Below are 24,500 nucleotides of genomic sequence, written 5' to 3'. Positions count from 1 at the left end.
TAACTATCCTACTGTACAACAAAATAATAACTACCTCAAAAAGAGAAAGTGTCCTGGGCTGGGCCCTGATCTATATATAAAAAAAATATCTAATATGATGAACCCCTCTTTTGAAAAACTTTTTAAGCAAGGCAAACAAGGTAAAACGTGTACATGTGTACAGTGTACAGTGTACATGTGCTCGCTGCTGATATAGTAATGGTACTGAAACCAAACAAAAACCCTCACTAATATAGATTTGAAAATATATAAATAATAAATTACTATCTAAAATCTTAGATCATAGAATACATTCCTTGGCCCAATGATCACAAATGACCAGGTAGGATTCGCTCCTAAATACTGGGTTAGAGATGCCATTTGACACATTCCAGATCTCTAGATCCTGGACACAAGGATTGATGCTACCTTTCATATACCTAAAATCTTTAATATGATATCCCAATCTTACATATCAGCAACAATTCCTTCATTCAAACCCAAAAGCCCAATTTCTAATAGCCAAATCATATATGGTATTAAATCCACAATATGCCTTTGGTGCTGATCTTGTTTTTTTGCTCTTGAGGACCATCCTAAATATATTAGACAAAATCAAATTATAAAACGTCTGAAGACCACAAAAACAGATCAAAAAATGTATTTTTGGATGATGTGCTGACATCTTTAACTACGCCGCACATATCTTTTCCTAACCTTCTAATATTGTTTGACAATTTTGCTTTATTATAAAATCGACCAGAGCACATCCCAAGCCTTGAGCTTCTCCTTAAATTTTCACACAATAGTCTACAACAATACCCCGTGGTCTGGACTGATACACTAATTTCTAGAAATCATTCTCCATCATCATGCCCCAAGTAGGAACGGTTTACCAGGCCACCACAGATCCATTACAAAGACATCTAAACATTTAGAAATTTGGCACCATATCTCTTAGGCAGAATGTATACTGTAAAGATGTTTTTAGCATATTATCATTGTAATGGGAAGCCTCTACAGACTACAAATGTACAAGTGAATGCAGCATGTCCGCAGCGTTTCATCATGTCTTATAGTGATGTCAAAGTAAGCGCCACTTTCATTTCAATGGTTTTAATACATTTTTAAAAGCATTGAGTGTAACAAATATCAGGGATAACAATAACAGTATTTAGAAAAGAAAGAACAAACTGAGTTGCCTGGAGATGCATGTATACTTAAGCACAAGTAGTTAAGCATATACATGCTTTACAGAGGGCCTCAGGTAATGGTTATTATTATTAATAAACAGGATTTATAAAGCACCAACATATTACACAGTGCTGTACATTAAATAGGGGTTTCACATGATAGACAGATAGTGACACAGCTGGAGGAACAGGACCCTGTTCCAAAAAGCTTACAATCTAAAAGATGATACATGTAGCCTTCCAAACCAAGGCACTGACTTTATTAAAGCCTCTAAATTTGGAGAGTCCATAAAACTGTATGAATATTAAATAATCAAAGAGGGAAGGATGTCAGGGACAAGATTGTAGATCTACACAAGGCTGAACTGGACTACAAGACTATCTCCAAAGCAGCTTGGTGAGAAGGCGACAGTTGGCGTGATAATTTGCAAATGGAAGAAACACAAAATAACTGTCAATCTCCCTCGGTCTGGGGCTCCATGCAAGATCTCCCCTCGTGGACGAAGCAGCCCAGAACTACACAGGGGGAACTTGTCAATGATCTCAGGGCAGCTGTGACCAAAGTCACCAAGAAAACAAATTGGTAACGCACTGCGCTGTGAAGGCTGAAATTATGCAGAGCCCGCAAGGTCCCCCTGCTCAAGACAGCACATGTACAGGCCCATCTGCAGTTTGCCAATGAACATCTGAACGATCCAAAGGAGAACTGGTTGAAAGTGTTGTGGTCGGATGAGACCAAAATTGAGCTCTTTCGCATCAACTTAACTCATCGTGTTTGGAGGAGGAGGAAGGCTGCCTTTGACTCCAAGAACACCACCCCCAGTGTCAAAGATTAAGGTGGACACAATATGCTTGCCGGTGTTTTTCTGTTAAGGGCACAGGACACCTTCACCGCATCGAAGGGACAATAGATGGGGCCGTGTACTGTGAAATCTTGGGTGAGCACCTCCTTCCCTCAGCCAAGGCATTAAAAAAGGGTCATGGATGGGTATTCCAGCATGACAATTACCCAAAACACACGGCCAAGGCAACAAAGGAGTGGCTCAAGAAGAAGCACATGAAGGTCCTGGAGTGGCCTAGCCAGTCTCCAGACTAGTTGATAGGGGATCAAATACTTCTTTCCCTCACTGTACATGACTGGAATAAATTTCCCTTTCCTACAACTCTACCAGGTCACTTCACATTGAACAATATTAAACACATTTTGCAACGATCAGTAGGTGTTTTTGGGGTCTTAGGCTGTGGCTGACAGATGCGATTGAGTGCTATACACATAAGCTTCATGGGGAGGTAGGAGAAAGAGCGAGCAGCACTCCACTGTGCTCTTCTCATAGTGACATGTATAGTGGTCGTTCATGGATTTATCCCAGACACTTCTCACTTAACATCTTAGCTGTTTAATGACTGCTCAGACTTACGACCAGCTTTCCAACCCATCACGTCACGTCACGTCACGTCACACAAACTGTACATAAACAGGTGGTGACAGTGTGTCTCAGAAAGCTTCCCAGTTCCACTGTTCATCGGTATTCCTTACATATCTCAATCCAAGATTACATACTGTGCTGAACATACCATATTTCATCTGTAAATGTGTATTCATATATGGGTACTATATTTTATTATGCACCCTATAATACAAGATGACAGCAAAAAGAAGGAGCATAACACCAGAATGAAACTCCAAAAAATAAAGGAAGGCTATGGCTCATTCAGCCAGTTCCAAGGATTGAAGGATAAAGAGAGTGAAAGGGGTAGTATTTATTTATAGCCCAAATAAGAAGGCAGTGGAACAGCCTCATTCGTGAAATTGAGAAATTACTGGTGATAAGGTTTGATGAACAGATACAAATATAATAAAAATGCATAGAAAATGGCAACATGCATGATCATGAACAGTGCATATTTCTATTAAGAGTAATTAATGTATATATCTTAGAGAGAGGTTTAGAACCAATGTTCGAACACCTTTGGTTTTCTGCAAAGATTACAATTCTTAAAATGAATATAAATGATTCAAGCTGGTATTTCAGCTACCTCATACCACAACAGAATAACATTGGTGCATACAGGCTTTCTATAGTGAAACATGCTTTAAAATCAGGGGATTGGGAAGATGACACATACATACCTGCACTCCAAAACTCCTGTGTTTTTTATTTTTATGACACTTTAATTTGTGTAATTTTTTTTCAGTTTTTTGTTTTAAATTTACTCCATGAAATCAAAGAATAAATATATAGGAAGCCATCATGATACAAAAAAGTCATGACTTTAGTGCTGAAGGGAGTATCCAGAACTCATAGTCAAGTGACACCACAGGCAATAGAAATTTCAGAGTACATCCTAAAGCAGCATTCATTTTGAACAGTTATAGAAATAAACCACATGTGATAAATTACTCATGTTTTATTTATAACAGATCTTCAGCCAGAACAATACAAAACATACAGTATCTTCATTACACAAATGTTTACTTACACTATGTTACAGTTACAAAAAACGCTTTGCAGCAAATTTTTTTTCTTCTTTTAAGCAGGTTTAACCTCACAAACAAAAAGGGGGGAAATGAAAACTTAACAAGTTATCAGAAACAAATGTTAAAAACATTGGAAATATTGCACTTGTGCTAAATGGTAGGAACAAGGAACATTGACTTTTCTTTTTTTGATCATATTAAGTTAGAAGAAAAATTATGCAACAATGAACTTAAGCACAGCAATGTAGACTCTTGTTTGTTTTAAAGCCCTTGAAGAAGTTATGAATAAGAATGGACAAAGTGAAAAAAAAAAAAAAAAAAAAAAAAAAACAGCTTAATAACAATGTTTCAGTAACGAGCACCAGGCCCTTTATACAAATAAATTTAATGGAAAAAAAATGAAATATGTATTGTCAGTAATAAGAATGGATCTTGCATGCCCTAGTAGATCACCCTTTAGAATTGGGTCATAGGAAAAAAAATAGATACTTTTATCTGAAAATGATCAATGTTTTGTTGCACTTTTGATGTATGCCCTTGCATAAAATTTACATTTTAGACTAAACAAAATTTTTGAACGATTCAATTGTGGTCACAAAATTACAGGCTTAGTCAGTCTGGTGGGTAGGAGAACTGTGGCCATTCAACAAAATTTAGCAAGATTCAGTAGGCTCTGCTTTTGCATTTTAAGTCATTTAACACTACTCTGTACATTTAAGGTCCTGATCAGCTGTCTGAAGCTTTTCTGGGTGAATATAGTGGATCTTTTTTGCAGCCAGTTCTCACTGTATGTTTAAAATGACACCTGAGGAACTGTGATATAAGCCTATGAGCATGTATCCTTCACAATCCAAGCTTAAGCACTTGATGTAAAATATTGTCTCGGCTTGCAAGAAGCAAATGTTTTTTGTGATGTATAAGAATTAGGCTGGGATTATAAGGCTGTTAACAATATATATCTCATGAATATTCAAATTTTACCCCTTTAAAGGACTACAGAAATACAAATTTAGAAAAGTGCACTTCTTAAGAGCTCCTAAGACACAATGAAGTTCGCTGCCATAAAAAGGCATATTTCCAAAATGATAACACACTATTTTCCAGCTCCAAAATGGAAAAAAAAAAATTATATGTGTTTTAACGCTGAACACTTTTTTCACCCAGTAATTTAGTACCTTTCCGAAGCACCAGATATTGCCACTTTTTTTGGGGGGGGGGTCTTAATTATAATGATATGCTACACAATTTTAACAAGTTCATGTACCACAGGAATAGCCAACATTACATGGTTTTGAGTGTTGAATTTATCAATTCCCCATCAGCACCAGTTATACAAATAAACTTGGTAGAATTAATTTCCCTCCCAATTAGCAATATCAGAACGGGTAATATGCAACAATTTAAGATGTTAGTAAGTAATATAAAACCCTTGAAAAACAATGTCATGGTACTTAAATCTTTGCCCATTTATGCAACATTTTACTGCTGCTTTTTATCAAAAGGAAAACTATAGACTAATAGATGAACTCCATCAGGATGACCAGAATATGGAATGCTTACCAATTCTATAGTTAATATCTTAATAACAAAATGTGAAGTTGAAATAGGAGAGAAAACATCTGACAGTAGGAAAGAAAAATAAAGTTGTACACTTTGAACACACTGGGTTTTGTGAACATTATACACAATAAAAACAATAAGAAACAGTTTATAAGATATGAACATACATTTCAAAAGTGATCCTATAAAATGTTACACATTAAATGATCCAGGAAACGTAACCAGTAAACACCTCTAATTTTCTAATGATATCCATCTGAATGGTGCAGCTAGAATGTTCAACATAGAAGAAAAAAATGCATCTTGCCCTAAAAGAATTTTTCAGTTCATGTAAATGGATTTCCACATTTCATAGTTTAGTACATCAGAAGCTGACCAATCCCTGGAGCTCCATTAACTAATATAGTACAGTTTCTGCATTCACTGTGTAACTTTAATCAGAGACTGCTATCAGTCCACTTTTACAACAAAGATTTAGTGCAACAAGTTGGATATATAGTTACTGTAACAGATCTCACTTTTTTTCAGTAGGACACTGAACACGGTCATTTTTTTAGGAAAGTCGAGAAGAAGTAATTTAGCTCTGCTTCATTTTTTGAAGAGTATGTGTATTTTGCTAATGAAAGAAAAAGCAAATGGCTCACTTTAATGAAAGCTCGATAACTGCTTATCCTAGCTGTCGGTCCTCTGATGGAACTTGGAGAAGAAGCCATGGCAGAATAAGATCTGAAGCTTACATGTGACATAGAACTCTCTCCACACCATGTGACATAGAACTCTCTCCACACCATGTGACAATGCTGGATGCCTGAGTAGCCAAATTGCAAATACATGGGAGGAAGGCGAGAGTGGCATGGTTCCCCAAGTTAGGGTGTGCAAGATTTGTCACTTACTTCTCCGGAAGAAAGGCAGGAAAGTAAAGGGAAAGCAAGTATAAGCAGCTGAAGGGGGGTTGAATTAAAATAAACTAGTTGCTCTAGCATGAGCAAACCATGACTTCACTTCAAAAGACAGGACAGGGGAGCATTAACAAACAAAGCAAACAGTTTATTCTGATGCCTTATTCCCATCATCAAGCTACAATTGGATAGTAAATCTGGCTCAGCTACAATGCTCTTTTTCTGTACTGCTTCTTTGCAAACTTTAGTTAAATTCTGACTTACCAAAAAACCTTGGAAAAAAAAAAAAAAAAAAGTATTCTTGAGGTTTACTAAAAAAGCCTTTGGTTTAAAGCCCGGAAATTCAGCTGATGAAAGACCTGAGCCTTTCTTTGGAGGAATAAGTTGTATGCAACATTTCCTAAAAATTACTGCTGCTGGAGACAACAAAGTATATAAAGTTTTATAAATATATTCCTTGGATTTACAAATGCTTTAGTGTTTAGTTCTTGTATTTTAAAATACATGGATTTCTGTAGAGTGTTTGTTCTGCTCTAACATGATGCAAGACTATGAAGGAACTGACAGGTTTAGTGTACAAACTGACTTAGATGCAAATCTTTAGGTAGCTGATGGCAATTGTTTGTGCTAATCTAAGGCTACGTACACACGTCAGATGATTCTCGTCCAATAATCGCCGCAGGGCTGATATCGGACAAGAATCTGGTGTACAGCGCTCCTCGTTCATAGATATGTCCTGGTGGATTTACGAACGTCAAGCGATCGTAATGAAAGTGAAGGGGAGAGAGAGCTCTCCATGGAGCAGAACAGTGTTGTATGTACATCGCTTGTTCATGCATCGTTCAGCCTTTGTTGTTGAAAAGAATCATGAAAGATGCTTTTCAATGACAATTATTGCACATGTGTATCCACCTAATTCTCAGTATTATCATACAGAATCTACAGTAATGTGGGACACAAAGGAGTTTTCTTAATTTACATGAAAATGTGGGTGCATTTTTCAATATAGATTTAATTTAGAGACTAGGAGGACAACATTTTCTACAAATCTTGTTTCTCAAAATATCTGGTGCAAATTGTAAATACATTTAAGCCTAATATATTTAGGTAACATTTGGAGGCACTAATAAAGTGTTTTTTGTCTCTTTTTAAGTTTTGGATCGATTGGAGGTCAGTTGTGCTTTTATTCCTGTTGTTACCTTTTAGTTTATGTCTACGTGACTAGCAGGACATTTTTTTGTCAGCTGAAATTCTTATTTACCCTCTTAAAAGTATCTCTAAATTCTCTGTGAATTCTCCATAAAAACAGGAGGAAAATTTAATACAGTAGTTAATGGGCCAGAAAGAGGAGAGGCAATCTAAAATGAGTTACAGACCACAATTAAAAAAAAAAAAAAAAAAATACACGTGTTATGCATTAATAAGAATGTGTGTTGTGTGTTTGTGTGTATGATAACAATAAATTAAAATATGGATTCTATCCCTACAGATGCTGCAGCATTTTACTGCTCCGTTGATATCAAAGGGGTCATTTATGGAGCTTGGTGAATGTCTCCATGTCTCAGGCAACATTAAAAAGGGAGGTTAAAACTACAATTTTCAACAAATCCACTGGGTAGTAGAATCCTATTTAGCAATGACATGATTGCCGTCTTCAACTGGAATCCCACAGGTGTGCCTCTTAAAAAGTGACTGATGCCATTTACCAGGCCAAAACATTGGGAAGGGAAAGTAAGCGTTTTGCCATTTGCAAGTTTTTATTTTCTCAGAAAGTCAAAACTCACATGGGTCTTTAGAAGGGATTCAGGGGCAGATCCCAGCAACAAAGCATAAACACAAAACATAAAATTTTGAGCTCTATTGTGCCTGCTATGCAGGAGCAGACGTTGTTCCTATTTTCCCTCATATGATCACTTTGATAGTAACTAAACAGCCCTACTGTCTTGAGAGCCACTTAAAAACATACAATAAATCCCAAAGCAGAACTTTTAGGTACATTAGTAAATAATTGTTTAAAGTGAAAGGCAGTATCATATACTCATTTACAACAAAAATTGATGTCCTAATAGGCAGAAAAAGAAAAGCACTACAGCAAAAATGCAAATTTGAGTTTGCTGTAAGAAGAGCAAGCATGTCTGAAATGCAACATTGGTCTGATTCAGTATTCAGTAAGGCAGTGCATGCAATGCACTAAATGCAGATTTGCAAATTTCACTTAAATGAAGATCAATCCATGAGAAAAACAAAATTCAAAAACACAGAGAACATTGCTGTGGACCCTGCATTCTGAATGCTGCTCTTTGCTGATCACATGAATCCTGTTTGTGTGGAAAGGTGAGGTTGCTGAGCACGTTAGGTTACTGGGGTCTATCAAGAACAGATGTTATTTCTCCATAGCCACCAATCAAGTTCAAACTGTTGGAGCAGGTTGATTTGTGGCCGAGAAGAAAATCTAGTTCTTAATCATCAAGTAACTATATATAAAAGCCCCCTGATATGACTGACACATTTATACATTCTAGGGCAGGTTCCTAGACCCCCTTTTGACAGGTGGGCCGCAGCTCTGGCCGGTGCACCCACCAGCGGGGTCAGGGGAAGGACCTCACATAATGGGGCGCACCGGTCAGAGCTGGAGACATCGTAGGCTTAGGGCGGTGGCCCTCTCTCCCATCGCAGGTCCAAGTGGGCGGGTTATGGCATCATGGCGTTACTCTGAGGGAAGTTTCTTCCCCTTTTGAGTGACACATGGCTCTCCGTGCATATGCAGTCTGGAGGACGTGCATTTAGGTTGGCAAAAAGGTTGGGAACCAATGTTCTAGGGAATAAAAAAAAAAAAAAAAACAAGGGACACCCATTGACAAACGCTTACCGTTCAATAGTGCTTAACAAAGTGAAAAAAAAATGCATGAGAAAGTAAACAACTAGACAAAAAAAATTATCATTCAATAAAATAGGATCAAACAATCTACATTTGGTAGCATATTTCGGTTCATCATTCCGTTAGAAACTATTTTTAAATAGTTTTCTGGTCAGTGCAAAGAGTAATAAAACATATCAGAATGGATAAAAGGATTCTTTTCCATACTGAGGCTTAGGGCCAAATTCTTTTGTTCACAACTACCAAACAGTCTTTTTAAGGTGCTACTCTTGTTCAGTGACTATCCAAAGCTACTCTGAAAATAGTGCAGAACACTAGTTCTTACTGGCAGTCAGGAGGCCACTGGAATCTGAAATTAGGAGACCTTGGGGGAACATACAAAACAATTTGAACACAGGAAGGCAATCATATCTAAATAGATTTATCTCCAACCATCTAATGGCTATTAAGAGATGTACAAGACTTGTGTTGTATCTAGAAGGCCAAATGTTGGCTAATCAAGTACAATCTGCTGAAGTATAACTGATGGAAAAAATGGATGTCAAGTCAAGCCAGCAAGATGGTAGCTTTCTTTTTTAAACCAAAGCTAGAAAAATGACAACTGGAATTCCAACTTTTTCAATTTCAGTTTTTATATTTTTGTCTGACTGTACCCTTCTGCTGAACTAGTAACATACTGGCAGCAGAGCCAAACAGCACAACATTGGTCTCTGTTGTAGTACAAGAGTAATGCAAAGGGTAGCAAGGTGCTATGTGCAAAAATCAAACTCCTACAGATATGCAAATCAAATGAATAATAAGGCTCTACGACTTTGTATAGTCCGCTATGGAAAACATGCTCATAAGAGGCAACATAACACTGAGCAGAGTGTTGATCTCACTAGAACACTAAAGCTCTTTAGTTTTCTATCCAAAAGGGCAGGGCATGGGCTGGTGATAAGCCAATAAAGCTATAGGTTTTAAAGCAGAACTAAGCCCCTTTTTCAAAAGAATTGAGATCAGGCAGGTCTTTTATTGCAAAAGAAACAGGCAATGTCCCTTCTGCAATAAAATATCTTTACCTTCCTAATTGCAATTATTTTTAAATACACTCACCTGTCCGTTCCGTTGTGGCTGCCACCATCTTCTTCCCTCTTCTCTAACTAGTTTCAATCTTCAACTATCTTGATTGGCAGGGCTAGGATGAATTTCAGTCCCAGCATGCACATTTTTTCAGAAGATGACAATCAGGCAGGTATAGTCTGTCCCTTTCTGCAATAAAGTCCTGCCCAATTGCAATGGCAGTCCCTCTAACTGCAGTGGAGAAAAATGAAATTGCTGAGCTTGTTATGCTGCCTGGATAAAAATAATAGTAAAGCATGATAATCTTTGACAAAAGAGATAATTTGTAACCTACTACACAAGCAGTTATGTGTGGCAGACCTTATAATTTATAAAAAAAACAAAAGTGATAAGTGAAGCAATTTGATACAGCTGTGGTATTAGCGCCTTGCTACCTTTTGCACTGGCATTTAAAGCTGATCTCAGGTCAAAATAACCTCCCTCCGAGGGTAAAAAAAAAAAAAAACACACGCACATAGAAAAAAAACAATGTTTTTTTTACCTCCCCTAAAGCCACAGTCATGTGGCATCTAGTCCCATTTTCTTGGTTTACAAAAAATGTGGGAGGGAGGTTAATCTTTGCCCGGAAATGTTCTTTACCTTTGCCTTTTATTTACACAACTTTTAAAACTACAACACCTACCACATGTTCAGCATAATAATCTCAATGTGATCACATATGCATTCCTTACGGATTAAAAAAAAATACAGTAGTGCCAAGTTATACAATGCAAAGAAAAACAAAAATAAAATAAAAGTGCTTACAAGTTCTGTGTTTACCTAGTCCTCAGAATATGAAATCAAAAGATAAAAACATTTCAAGGGAGTCATTTTTTGAGGGGACCTGACAAAATTGTTTGACCACTCATTGTGACTGGACCTCTGTGTTTTTATTTTTACGGGGGGTGAGGGCAGTTGCCTCCCATCACCCCTGTCCCCTCCATTAAACTTTATGTTCACCTCTCACAATGTGGGATGAGAACTCGTACCGGTCCTGGCTGTGATAGCCACATATATTGCACTCAAAAGGGTCTCTGAAGCCATGACAACCCATGTGTATAGTGAACATGACATGATCTAGGAAGAGCACACGACAGTGTTCACACTTGAATACCTTTACAGGCTCACCATCCTCTCCCAGTACTCGTAGTGTTTCTTTGGCTGTGACAGGCCCAGGGCGTGATGGATTTACCACACCTGATTCAGGCGGTCTCTGGTCCTCTTTGGCATAGGCAGGACTTTGCCTGCTACTGGTAGCCTGAGAGCCCCTTTCCTCATGGTTGCTTTCGGTGTCTGTTGCAGAATCCTGGCATCCATTGGTAGGAGAAGCTCCTTGCTCAGTCCGTCCTCTGTAATGACTTAATGTCCCATCTGGTATGTCTTCATGGCCTTCCGCTGCTTCTCGATTTCCAGGCATCTCTGGCCTCCCTGACATAGGTTGGAGCTGGGTGTAAACTGAACTAATAACTGGGGTAATCTCGGAGATGCAGTTTGTGGGAGGTAAGCGCATAGGACCTCCAACAAAAGCTAATGCATTCCCATAAGTGGGGTCAAGAGGATGATGTGGGACCATTTCCATATCCTTCTCAAAACTGGAGTTCATTTCATATGGAAGATCAGCCAGACTAATCCGTATTTGTTTCTCCCCTAAAAACAGATGACAACATTTTATGAAAATATAGCCTGTAATGCTATACAGTCCACTAACAGTGACCTATATTGCCAATTTACACCTAGGCCACAAAAAAAAAAAAAAATCATCAATCTGCTTATATTTTAAAAATGTATTATAATGCAAAAATATTGTTGCTTGCAAATAGGGTTGAAAAAAACAAAAACAGCAAACCGTAACCTCATTTTTGGGGCCTGCCTAAAGGTGAGAATTTATTCAGGCTAAACAAGAACTGCTATATAAGCTTAGCATAATAAAAAGCAGAAATGCTCCACCCAGTCGAATACAATAAACATGCTACATGCAATATAAACAAGATTAATCTAAGAAAGGCTTGAAGACCCCTTCAAATAATGACATACCTATGAAACCGTGAACACCGGTTCATTTAATTCTGGTATGCTAATCTACTGTACATTAAATGCCAGTAATAGCATCACTGAGTCAGACACGATCAACATCACAAGCACCATACACCTCCAGCACACAGGAGCAAGTGCTCTTACCCATAAATTTCTGAGGTGTGGAGCGCTTGCGCTTTGTAAGGCCGCTTGCCAGCCGGTCCATAAAAGACGGCGGATCAGAGGGATGCATCAGGGCATCTGGTCCCAGATCCAGGTCTCGTGTCTCCTCACCTGAGGGAAAGGAGAGAAGAGATTGGGCCAAATGTTGGTGCTATGTGATAGGTTGTGTCTAAACCCAGCTGTGTAAATCCTTTAATAATTCTGCTTTTTTTATTTAGTTAAAATGGACAGTGCAGACACGGACCGATAAGGTACATAGATTTTACTCCATGGATTACTATACTACGAGAATAAACTTATACAATATTGTAATAAAGTGCCTGCGAAGGTAGATAGTATGTGACAGAAAACAGTGGATCAGGCCTTGCAATAAAAACACAGCTCAATGGACTGAAGAGTTAAGAAAGGCACTTGTACATAGATAGGCAGTTAGGTCAAGATTACAGCAGTTTACATTAAGCTTGGTCTTTACTTATGTCTAAAAAATATTTGTTAAAGCTTCTGAAACATATTTACATTGAAATCAACCGGGCAGTCTCTGCATTGACTTTAGGCTATGTACGCATGTAATATTTTTCATTGGAAAGGATCTTTCACGACCCTATTCAACAACAAAAGACTGAAAGATGTATGAATGAGCGCTGTACATATGTAAAGCGCTGTCCTGTTCTATGGAGATGTGGGAGAACAAGCAAGCAACACCCTGCTGCACTCTCTCCCCTTCACTTGTATTACGATCGTCCGTTGTTAGTGGATCTGCCAGGACGGATCCATGAACGATTTTGGATGAGTGCTGTACACACAAATTCTTGTCGGATATTAGCCCTTAAGCAATAATCAAATGAGAACCATCCGACGTGTGTACGGTGCCTTAGTTATGCTCTGCTTCTAAATCCCTATGTCAACGCCAGGCTTCCATGTGTTAATGTACGTGTTTTAAAACTGAAGTAAAGCATCATTTTCAATGCTACACAACCATAAGCTTGCTCAAAGACAGTTAAGACCAGGCCAAGATTGTAATGTATTGTCAGCTTTAGGGGCTGTTGTACCCTTAGGTAAATTTTCCACATTAGAAATTCCAGTGGCAGTGGGGCCCTTAACTAGCAACTCCTAAGGAAAGCGACCAGACATATCCTTTTTGGAGCCTTTGTGGAGTCTAATTAGAATGTACAGTGGTTGCTGCAAATAGACATTTTTCATGTCATTTATAAATTTTTATTATCTACTACCGTGGGCCCTATCAGCCACTTGTTGATATTCTGCTAGCATTCTCAATTAGCCCGATTTGCTAAAGTTTTCCAAGGTAGGAGAGGATGCACTTTCATCAGTGAAGCTGGGTTATCTAGCAAACCTTGAATGGATTTCTTAAAAATAATTTGCTATTTGTTAGCAAACATTTTCAATTCTGGACCAGATCTATTCCAGGTTTGCTGGATCACCCAGCTTCACTGATAACAATGTATCCTCTGCAGCCTAGGAGAGCTTTAATAAATCAGGCCCATTGAGTTACTGCAGCTGCAAGCTAACTAATGAAAAGCAAATGAGCCATAACTGTGCTTCTGTGGAACAAATGTAACAGTTCTGTTCCAAGGAATCTCTGTTCCTGTTCTCTACTCCTGGTGGAGAACCAATGGTGCAGACCTACACACCAACTACATTTCCTGACATTGGTTCATTACTAAATATCAAAGGCCATCTAGCTGAAACAAAGACGTAGATTTCTGTATATTACTAAAAAGAGAAGAACGTTGAAATAAAACTTTACAAACATGTTTTTATCTTTTTGAAGTTACCATTAATCTGTACATTTTTATAAATGCCTTAGATTTTTTTATGCCAATTCTATGACTAATATAAAAATAGTGGATTCAAAAGGGCATCAAGCAGCCTTGATCTACAGTGGGTTTTATGTACCTGTATGAGAGGAGAGGTGCTGACCTTCATTGCTGAGGCTCTGCAAGTAGTTATGACAGCGCTCCTTGTGTTCCTCCAGTGTGTTCTGCTGTTTATAGCTGCGGCCGCAGTAGTTGCACTTGTAGGGCTTGCCGACTGTGGGGGAGGAGACTGGAAAAAATGAAAAACAGAGCCTGCCCATAAAACAGAGATATGTGTCCTAAAGACTTCACATAGAAATGGGGAATCAAAATATACCATGGAAAGAGAACTCGGTCATGAATTCTGTGCATAACTGGACCGAAACATAAAAGCTCATGCTAATTATTACCAATGCAAAATGTATTAAATAATGATATATAGAAAATATATATATAAAATAATGCAAGATTTGATTGATTTCTAACCTTTACTTACCTGCACGGAAATGTATCCTTTTTACATCAAAAGCAATACAGTATATGGGCTTAGATCATTAAAGCATTTGGTGTTGCAGTAACCTTGGCATTGTGCAGAGCCAGAATGTGTTAACTCACCAGCATCCAAGTAAAACATCAATTTCAAGTAGATTTGACCTTAAAGAAAGCCTACTAAATCGACGTATCCCTTTCTACAAGAACATGAGACAGATGAAAATACTGACTAGTAGATCTAGTATTTGATAATATTGTATTGTAAAGAAAGTCTAAAACTGAAAAACAAAGTTTTGGTAAAAGTTATTTTGCTTGTTTGTGGAGGGATTGGGTTCTATACTGTACTTGATATCTTTGTTATATAAGTCTTTCATTCATTGTGTTGTTTATTTTGTTAAAAAAAATCATTTTTTAATAACAATTAAAAAAAAAAAAATATTAGGCAGAGTCTGGATAGGTTTAACAGATGTAGTAAAGAATGAGGTTAGTATGAAGTACCTTTACTGATAATCATGAATTTATTTTGGCACCGGGTATCAGCTCTGATCTAATAATAATCTACAAAATAGATATACATCTTTGTCTGTATATCTTACATTGAAAAAAAAAAATAGAATAAAACAAAACTTAAAAAAAAAAATATAGACATTCCTAAACCTTGACACCATAGAGCATACATACCTACACATTTCTGGATTATTTATCCTAAAAAAAAACACCCATCTTGTGCAAGGCTATTAAATAGATAAATAATTTAAATGCATGACATGACTGAAAGTAGGAATGTATATTTTTGACATAATAAGCCAGGACTGTGAACTAAAAGTGAACACCAATAAGAAAATTGTGAAAGAGTGCAATATCAGGAAAAAAACAATAAAAACACCCAACAGTCAGTGAACATTTATGTCAGACACACTCACCAGCGTGGGTGCGCAAGTGCCCTGTTAGAGCATCTCGCCGACGGCAAGCGTAGTTACAGAATGGGCACTTAAAAGGCTTCTCACCCGAGTGCAGTTTAATATGCCGCAAGAGGTTCCCCTTCTGTGTAAATGAGGCACCACACTGGTTACAGTGGAAAGGCCGCTCACCTGAAACAGCATCAAACATAAAGTCCTCGCTGAGTGCTGCAACACAACAGCAAGCTGGTTAGAATCTTAAACTTAATCTATCCATAATGGAGAAATGCAACAATTTCTCATTACCTCCTAACAGCAGAATGCTGCAATGAAACCTCTACTATAAAACGAACCACAAATGTTATCCAACAATGTTGGGGATGGGGGGTTATGGGTAAGAGAGGCAAAAAAGTGCTAGCATCTTTGCTAGTTGTTATAGTAATTAACAACTTTCTAAATCCAGGGATGTCAAGTTGAAAATTGTGAGGATGGATTCGAATAAATTAATGATATCCACAGATGGCAACACTTGCTTAACTCCAGAAAAAGTAGATTAGGCATTATTACTTGGGGTAATATTAAAATTAAATTTCCAAAGCAGCTGGTAGGCTGTAAGTGGCCAAAAAAACAGTTTGGCGTGCCTGTATTGATTGACTGTCAAAAAAATGTAAATGTCCGCTATGTATGATTAGGTAAATACATTTTAAAACAGATTGCAATGAGGAATAGAACTCTTTCAAACCAAGACCCTCTTTCAAGTCTAAGGTGTTACTTACCATCTGTTACTATCTAAGCTCAGATATAAAACACACAGCAAATGACATGTGTCATTAGGTATTTAACAGAAATTAGACAAAAAGGAGAAGACGTGTGAAAAACTAGTACACCCCAGCACCTTCAGCAGCATGAACTTGAAGTGATTGTTTTCTGTATGACCTTATCAGTTTCTAATATCATTGTTGAGAAATTTTTGTTTTATTTAGAAAGTATCTCTTACAAGATACAATGAAAAGATATCCTATATACAAAACAGAAGTCCAAAGTGATTACTTCTTTTATTAATATGCCAGGAGAAAGCTCCGCTGGCATCGCCAGGGGATGCAGATACTGGGCATCGCTGAAACGTGGCAACCAGGTACAAGTTTTAAACTCCCTGGTAATTCCACCCCGAGTGTGGCTTAGGCAAATTATATGGAAAATGTAGGTAAGTGCTCCAAGTAAACAGTAAGTAAATAGAAGAAAACACATGCAAATCTAAGGAAAAAGTGAACAATGCATAATACGCCAGTTAACTGTACCTAAATGAAAAAAAAAATTAGATTTCTTGCAAAAACAAATGTGGATCCAGCTGCTGCACCTTTCTTATGCTTCTTGACTTACCTGTATGACTTCTTTTGTGCACCATCAGTACATTAGGACCAATGCAGACCATGCCACATATATCACACTTCAGTTTGCCATTAGGGAGGCGAATACCTCCAGGTGAATGAGGGTCTTGTCCTGGACCATCACAATACCCCAATGGCTCGACCAGCGAGTCATCAGGCATAACTCCATCTTCCTTTTCACTCAATCGGTCTTCATGATTTAGAAGACGACCAGATTCTTCATCACTGTACATTTCTACTTTGATGGAGTTTGCTGGAGGATAAATCAGTCAGAACATCACTATTTTTTAATGGCAACAGCAAAACAAAACCACTTACTTGAAAATTGGAAGCAGGAGATTTATCAAACTTTCCAACATTTCTACAATTTTTGTTCTATGAAAGGGTAAATACTGAGTCTTTGTGTTATGGTTGTTTTATTTACTATTTATTAACTATCTCTTACAAGGTACAATGAAAAGATATCCTACATACAAATTAGAAGTCCAAAGTGATTACATTTTTTATTAATATGCCAGGAAACAGCGTTACCCAAAGCATATCTTACTTCCTAGATTGTTGACACGTTCATTATTAAATTTAAAGGACTAAGAACTTGGACCCAAGACCACAACGGCAAGTCACCTGGTACAATGGTACACTTACCACTTAGTGAACGACTTGGAGAGGAGTGCCGGCTGTTTGGCGTGCTCACAGTGGGTCCAATCAATGCTTCTGAGAAATCCTTTTCCAGCGATGAATCCCCAGCTGCATTTTGAAGAAAATATTGTGTTATGAGAGTAAATGGGAAAAGAGAAATCCTAGAAATCCTGGCAGAAACAAAATTCCTGTTCTAGAGTAACAATAATAACTCACAATACTGCATCTGTTGATTTAAAAGCATTGTCACCCACCCTTACACCCCTAATATCTATAGCTGTTCTTTGGTTCATGGAGAGAACTAAAAACATTGACAACAGCGCAGCACAGTCAAAAATTAAAGAAAGCTGTCAACTTGCCTGATAAACAGATTATTCCATTAATTACTGAATTTATATAACAATGCTTTCAGGAGTATAGCTAACAGAGCAGAAGTGGGTCAATACAATAAGTTCATACATCACACGATTATGTATTGGATATCACTTTATAAGGACTTCCAAAACATTGTCTTAATGTGACCATATTATTACTGCAAACACCAAAAAAATTCTACCATGCAAAAATGAAACCAAATGTGAACCATATACGATTTAGAAACACAAGAACCCACAACCACTACCTGAACTCACTTGGTCACAATATGGAGCAAGACAAAGTAGAAAACTGCTCTGTGGTCTGAAAAATTAAAAATTTGTAGTTGGTTTTTTAAATCATGGACACTATGTTTTCCAGACCAAAGAGTAGAACGACCAACCTGGTTATCAAAAGCCAGCATCTAACATGGTATGGGGTGCATTCGTGTACATGGGCTGGGAAGCTTGCATATTTATGAATATACCATTAACGCTGAATGATACATACAAGTTTTCAAGCAACATACAGTGCTATTTAGGTAAGGCCTTTCTTTTATCAGCAAGACAATGCCAAACCGCTTACGGCATGAATTACAACATCTCAGCTCCACAGTAAAAGAGTTTGGGTGCTACAAAACAGAGGTGCTCCCCTGTTAAAACAACCCCCTCCTCCAACTTTTTTTTTTTTAAAAACTTTAAATTAAAAAGTCTAAACATTTGATATGTTATCCATATGTTGTGTTAGACTATTTCAGTTAAACACCTGCATTAATGATTTGCAAATCACCACATTCTGTTTTTATTTATATTTTTCACATCTTACTAGTTTTTTGTGGAAGTGGGATTGTACTTAGGATTTACACACAATTTTAGAATCAGAAAATGATCTTTGCAATTAACAAATGCTAATGTATCACAGACACAAGCCTCACTTCATAGCCATGCTTCTCAGCTGGATGTGATTTGATCAGACAGCTTGATGACTAAATCTAACCAGGAGAGGTAGATCCTACTTATCTACAGACGTTTTTATTTAAATATGTATAATGACTAACCAAACTGAAGTGTTTACATACCAGACATATAGGAGCGGCCATTGTAGTCCTCAATTTCCATTATAGACTGGGTTCTCTGAAACATATTTAGAAAATCAAGTTTATTCCTAGACAGAGATGTTAGTCAAAAGATTTTTTAGTAACTGAGCCAAAGAAAATATGTAGCCTGTGAATTCAAAGTGTTTAATATCAGGATCAGCTTAAAAGCATGGCAATTAGCATTTTCCAAAAATCAGAAATGCAGCCCATGTATTTCTTTCATTGCAGCTCATATTTCCTTTAAACCATTTCTGTTTTAAATAATAATATGCTGTTTTTTTCGCTTGTAAAATATATTTTTTAAATGTATTACGGTTCATAAAACAACACAATCAAAAATCACATACATTTGAAGTGCATGACAGGTCAAATAGGGTAAAGAGTAAACAACTGTGGAAGATTGAGTATGAGGAAGATTGCTTCCTCAATCTGGGTCTTCAAGCTGTCAGTGAAGGAAGATGTACAGAGTTCTTTTACAGTGTGCCCCTAAACCCCCCCCCCCACACACACACCAAATTGAGAGCTAGTCACTAAACAGGTAAGTTGTTAAATAACGAATACCTCCACTGTAATACTATATAAGAAGAACCCTTAACTGGTGGCAGCACCGGGGGAAGATAACCAACATTACTGCTCAAAGATTTGTAAATTTTTTTTTTTTTTTTTTAAAAGAATTCAGTTCAAAAGTTGGATACACAAATATTTACCTTCAAATGAAACCCTGCACATCCTTGGGATCAACATTCAGTAAAAAGAATGTATGGAATAGTAAAGGCAATTATGGCCAGGCTTAAAGTGACAGAAGAATTACATTTCTTCCTTGCTGGGTAGGGTAGACAATCTGCTTCCAGCCTGATTACATTGAGGATAAAGTAAAAGGCTGTATAATCCTGGTGAACAAGACATAACCGACTACTGCATTTGCAGCGATCTTTGGGAATCTGTAAGAATACATAATAACTTCTACTACTTGTTAAGAACATGTAAATAGTTTTATTTGTTTAGATTGAGCTGTCAGACAGAACAAATTTACTGTATCTGCTCTGAATTTTGTAAAACTTGGATAACTTCATTAGATAATTGTAAATATATACAAGTACAGTTATCAACTGACCCAAACCATTAGTTAAACAAAACATAAATGACATTCCCATTCCCTACCTGGGATGTGTCATTAGGAATATATACTTATCGCCCGCTGCATCCCTGATTGGTATGCTACTTGGCAGGGACCTGGATTCACTTCTGGCTTCAGGTCCCATAGTCAGCAATAGGGGCTGGATCAACTTTTGAGCCAAAAGTACAAAAGCACAGTGGTCAGTTGAAGAAAAAGAACTGGGGACACTGAAGGCTGTGGAAAAGGCGCACTTCTTTATACAGGCTTCATCCTTTTTTAGAGGGTTGTCTACCCCTTTCATGTAAAGTAAAACTTTACCAGTAGTGACAAGGGCACTAGCAAAATAAAAGAAAAACAAAAATCAGAAAAAATGAAGATGGAGAAATGGTCTGTGGTATTTTTTTTTTTTTTATTTGCACCGAAGCAGGTATAATTGATTTACAATCACATACATTTCCAAAGTGGACAAATTATCCCCAAAGTTTCATTGACTTGGCATTATACTGTGTTGATTGAGTGTTGCCCTATTTCTTTTTTTAACAGCACATTTACCTGAAGGCACATCCTAGTACAATTTAAGATTTAATAAATAAAAGTTTGGGGCAATGGAAAATTGTACTTGATAACTACAGTTATCCTTTACACTATTTGAGGTACAGAGCAGGTGACTGTATGAGGCTCTACGTCTGGTTGCTGTTTCATACAGTACAGTGTAATATACTCTTTGCCTTTTTAAAGTTACCTTACCACTAAAGCTACATACACATGTCCAATGGTTCTCGCCCGATAATTGGCTCAGGGCCGATATCGGACAAGAATCTGGCATGTGTACAGCACCCATCGTCCATTGTCCGAACGACCGTCCTGGCAGATCCACGGACGATCCTAATGCAAGGGAAGGGGTAAAGAGCGTAGCAGGGTGCTCCCCCTCTCCTCTCAATAGAGCAGAACAGTGCTGTATGTACAGCACTTGTTCATACATCGTGAAGTCCTTAGTCGTTGGAAAGGATTGTGAAAGATCCTTTCCAATGACTATAATTGCACGTGTATGCTGCTTAAAGGAATGTAGGCTGACATTAATGAACAAATTTTAAACAATTCTAATTGCCGAAGGTGTAATGCTGATCTTTTAGTTCTAGTCACTCACCTTAAACAAACACATAACTGTGACAATCCGCTGAACACCTTGGCTGGATACTTATTACAGGTCCGTAAATTCAGAAGTAATAAACACCGAGGATCAGAACACCAACTAGGCAAGCAGTATTTTTTAGAACCAGGTCAGAAATGGCATCTTATATAATCACTACGTCTATGGCTGCTTTAAACAAAAGCTGTTGTATCCTCTCTGTGATGACATTCAGTCCTAAACCATAAAAAAGGATAATGCAACACAGGCAAGAACAATATTTGCCTTGGGTGGAGGCCAGTACCAAGATTGCTCCTACCAACAACCATGCCTCAGGTTTGGAGAAGAACCATATGCTATACAAAGATAATGTCCTCTTTGTTATAAAGATTTTTACCGTCAGAGGCGACATCCACTCACAACATATTATCCATTCCTTTACTGAGACGGGTACACATAAACCCTCACAGGTACATCCATAAGAGGTACTTGTAGGCTGGAAGGCTACAGCCAATTACTGTTTGATTTTGGATCAAATGAAGGCATGTCTACTCAAAATAGGGGGGAAATCCCTGAACAGTTCTAGTGGCAGCGGTCACCAGGACTGTAAAATAAAAACAGTGACACAGACATCAATAATAATCCAAGCTCTTCTGGTGCGGGTCCCTACTGTATCGGTCTGTCCTTTACAACCCCTAATTATTGTACAGCGCTGAGTAATATGTTGGCGCTATATATAAATACGGTTTATTATTAATAATAATAAATAGTTACTATTTACTAAGTTGTAAAGAGCACAGGTATCTGTAATATTAGATCCATTTATTGAGCAAGCTGTGGTTTATAGAGCAAGTTTCTTGAAAGAAATTCTCAGATTACTTTTTTGCACCTTAACCAGAAAGACTGTATTGTATTATACTATTTTTTACTTGAAATCTGTGATACACTGCAAATATTACAGGAGCAATATAAATGCTACCTATTTCTGGGTATTGTTATATTGGTAAATTTTTTACTGTGTATTTTTTTAGATACATGCTTATACTTTTTTTATGTTTGTTGTTTTGTTTATTATTATTACACAGTATTTATATAGCGCCATCACATTACACAGCACTGTACAAAGTCTATAGTCATGTCACTAACTGTCCCTGAAACGGGCTCACAATCTAATGTCCCTACCATGGTCAATTTTTTTTTTCTTTAGGGGGAAGCCAATTACCAAACTGCATGTTTCTGGGATGTGGGAGGAAACTGAAGTACCCGGAGGAAAACCATGCAAACACAGGGAGAACATGCAAACTCCATGCAGATAGTGTCCTAACTGAGATTCAAACCTGGCACTGCAAAGGCTGGAGTGCTACCTCTGAGCCACCGTGCTGCCCACAATTTATTATTTAATAAATAACTTTTCAAAAAAGAGCACCTGTATATAACTAAAAATCTTCACAAGCAGTTTTTTTACTTTTCCGGGCACACAGCTGGATTTATACATTGCAGCCTTCATCACACTATAAAACATATATTGCATTTGTTTATTGTCATTTTTAGCACTTCCTCACTACAATGCACAAGAACATAAATATAAAGTTTACCTTATAACCACTCCAATGATAAAACCCCTTACTATATCCTAATATAATATACTATACTATTATTATCTATAATATTAAGTGTTGATAGAGCTAGGAGTGCAGAGCCTATGCAGCATGTGTGTAAAGCCCGCTGATCTCTGACCGGTGTACACACATTCACCTATAGCTGTAATGGGAGCTGTGCACGCAGCCTGGTCACGTGTGTGTGCAGACACTGAGCCGGGAAGAGTCATGTGAGGACACAGAACCGCTCCATTCCCGGCCCATCACCCAGCGCTGTACCGGGGACATCATAGGGCACTACTATGCTAATGTCAGCCCTAGCGGGAGGCTGCAGATAGGAGTGTCAGCTCAGCTCCCCACACACAGAGAGAGATGACAGGCAGGTCAGGCTGAACCTGTCACCCGCAATTTACGGGCCCCCTGGGGATAGGCATGCCCACCACCCATAGCTTTCTCACCTGCTACGGCTCCCCCGCCCGGAGCCTCATGCAACCCGGCCCACTCTCCCGCCTGCCGACTCTGTCCGGCGGAGACTTTACCGGAGCTGAACCGGTCCCGGCGACAACTTCCGGGGCAGCTGCCAAGCGACAGTCAGAATAGACGATGGCAGAACGCCGATTCTCGCTAGACCTGTGTAGCCGATGGCGGAAATAATCGAACCAGGTGCTGGGTTCAGAGTTGCGCGGGCTTTTCAATCTCTATCAGCCGTATTTCCTATATAGCGGTCACCTCTGCTCCAGGCATCATGAAAAAGGCTTTGGTATATTCTATAGTTGTGGAGGAACATTATATGAAACCTGGAGCCTGCCATTGAGGATGTATTGCCCATCCCCAGGCTTCATTCAGAGCCACTGACTTGGAACAAGCATGCTGACAGTAAAGTCAAAACTTCTCATCCCATGAATTCCAGGCTGATTTTTTAAAACATTCCTGTCCAACTCCAATAGGTCAGAAAATCCATAGAAATTGATTTATTTAGTATTTATATAGTGCCAACATATTACGCAGCGCTGTACAAAGTCCATAGTCATGTGACTAGCTGTCCTTCAAAGAGGCTCACAATCTATGTCTAATGTCCATACCATAGCCATATATCATTAACACAGTCTAGGGATAATTTTAAGGGGGAAGACAAATAACATAAATTCATGTTTTTGGAATGTGAGAGGAAACCGGAGAACCTGGAGGAAACCCACACGGAGAGAACATGCAAACTCCATGCAGATGGTGCCCTGTAATTTGCTGAAATTCTTGGCATATATGAGCTGTGGGACAAGCAAGTGCAAAGCAGAAAGCTGGAAACTTGCCCGATGTGTCTTAATAAATGTCTGTGCTGAAAAATTCACTCATTAGGAAAAACCTGGCATTGCTAAGGCCTAGAGATGGCTTTATATGCCCCAGATAGGCCATGCTTCTCCTAAACCACTCCTTACTAAAGGTACTGCTACTACTACAAATGTGTGCGGTTACAGGCCTGCGAAGAACAGATTTGGAGAGCCCTAATTTAGCAGATGTTGAGTTTTGAATTCATTTAAAATATTACCAAGATGCTAAAAAAAACTCACCTTTTCAGAATAGAAGTCAATGATGATTTCCATGACCAGTGTTGTTGGAGAGAGAAATAGACTGGAATTCAAGGAAATCTGCTGCCAGTATTGACTTCTAAAAATTCTAGCTATCACTTGTATC

The 24,500-nt window shown here is 38.1% G+C and overlaps 1 protein-coding gene across 8 annotated transcripts; it reads right to left on the bottom strand.

The window, feature by feature from the left end:
* Nucleotides 1-5,124: 5,124 nt before the first annotated feature.
* On the bottom strand, nt 5,125-23,547 carry IKZF4 (IKAROS family zinc finger 4). Of its 8 annotated transcripts, none has more exons than XM_072408660.1 (8): nt 23,270-23,547; nt 18,950-19,004; nt 17,524-17,625; nt 16,871-17,131; nt 15,515-15,718; nt 14,200-14,349; nt 12,268-12,396; nt 5,125-11,736 (listed from the first exon to the last, which is right to left on the bottom strand). In XM_072408660.1, the coding sequence occupies exons 2-8, from the start codon at nt 18,987-18,989 to the stop codon at nt 11,033-11,035; spliced, it is 1,590 nt and encodes a 529-aa protein (XP_072264761.1). In that variant the 5' UTR covers nt 18,990-19,004; nt 23,270-23,547; the 3' UTR covers nt 5,125-11,032. The 8 variants fall into 8 exon arrangements, with proteins under 8 accessions (XP_072264761.1, XP_072264734.1, XP_072264751.1 ...); XM_072408633.1 differs by lacking the exon at nt 23,270-23,547 and adding an exon at nt 21,232-21,279; XM_072408650.1 differs by lacking the exon at nt 23,270-23,547 and adding an exon at nt 21,232-21,279 and having other exon boundaries at nt 14,224-14,349.
* Nucleotides 23,548-24,500: the final 953 nt, after the last annotated feature.

Source organism: Pyxicephalus adspersus, chromosome 1, assembly GCF_032062135.1.
Source record: "Pyxicephalus adspersus chromosome 1, UCB_Pads_2.0, whole genome shotgun sequence".
NCBI lineage: Eukaryota > Metazoa > Chordata > Amphibia > Anura > Pyxicephalidae > Pyxicephalus > Pyxicephalus adspersus.
Note: the sequence above shows the minus strand (reverse complement) of the source record. Positions and strands in the feature narration are given on the sequence as shown.

Coding starts and splice junctions, on each gene's coding strand:
- IKZF4 (XM_072408633.1), bottom strand. Junction 17,132..17,523: donor TCCAAGTCGTTCACTAAGTG/GTAAGTGTACCA, acceptor TTTATCCTCCAG/CAAACTCCATCAAAGTAGAA. Junction 11,737..12,267: donor CACACCTCAGAAATTTATGG/GTAAGAGCACTT, acceptor ATCTGTTTTTAG/GGGAGAAACAAATACGGATT.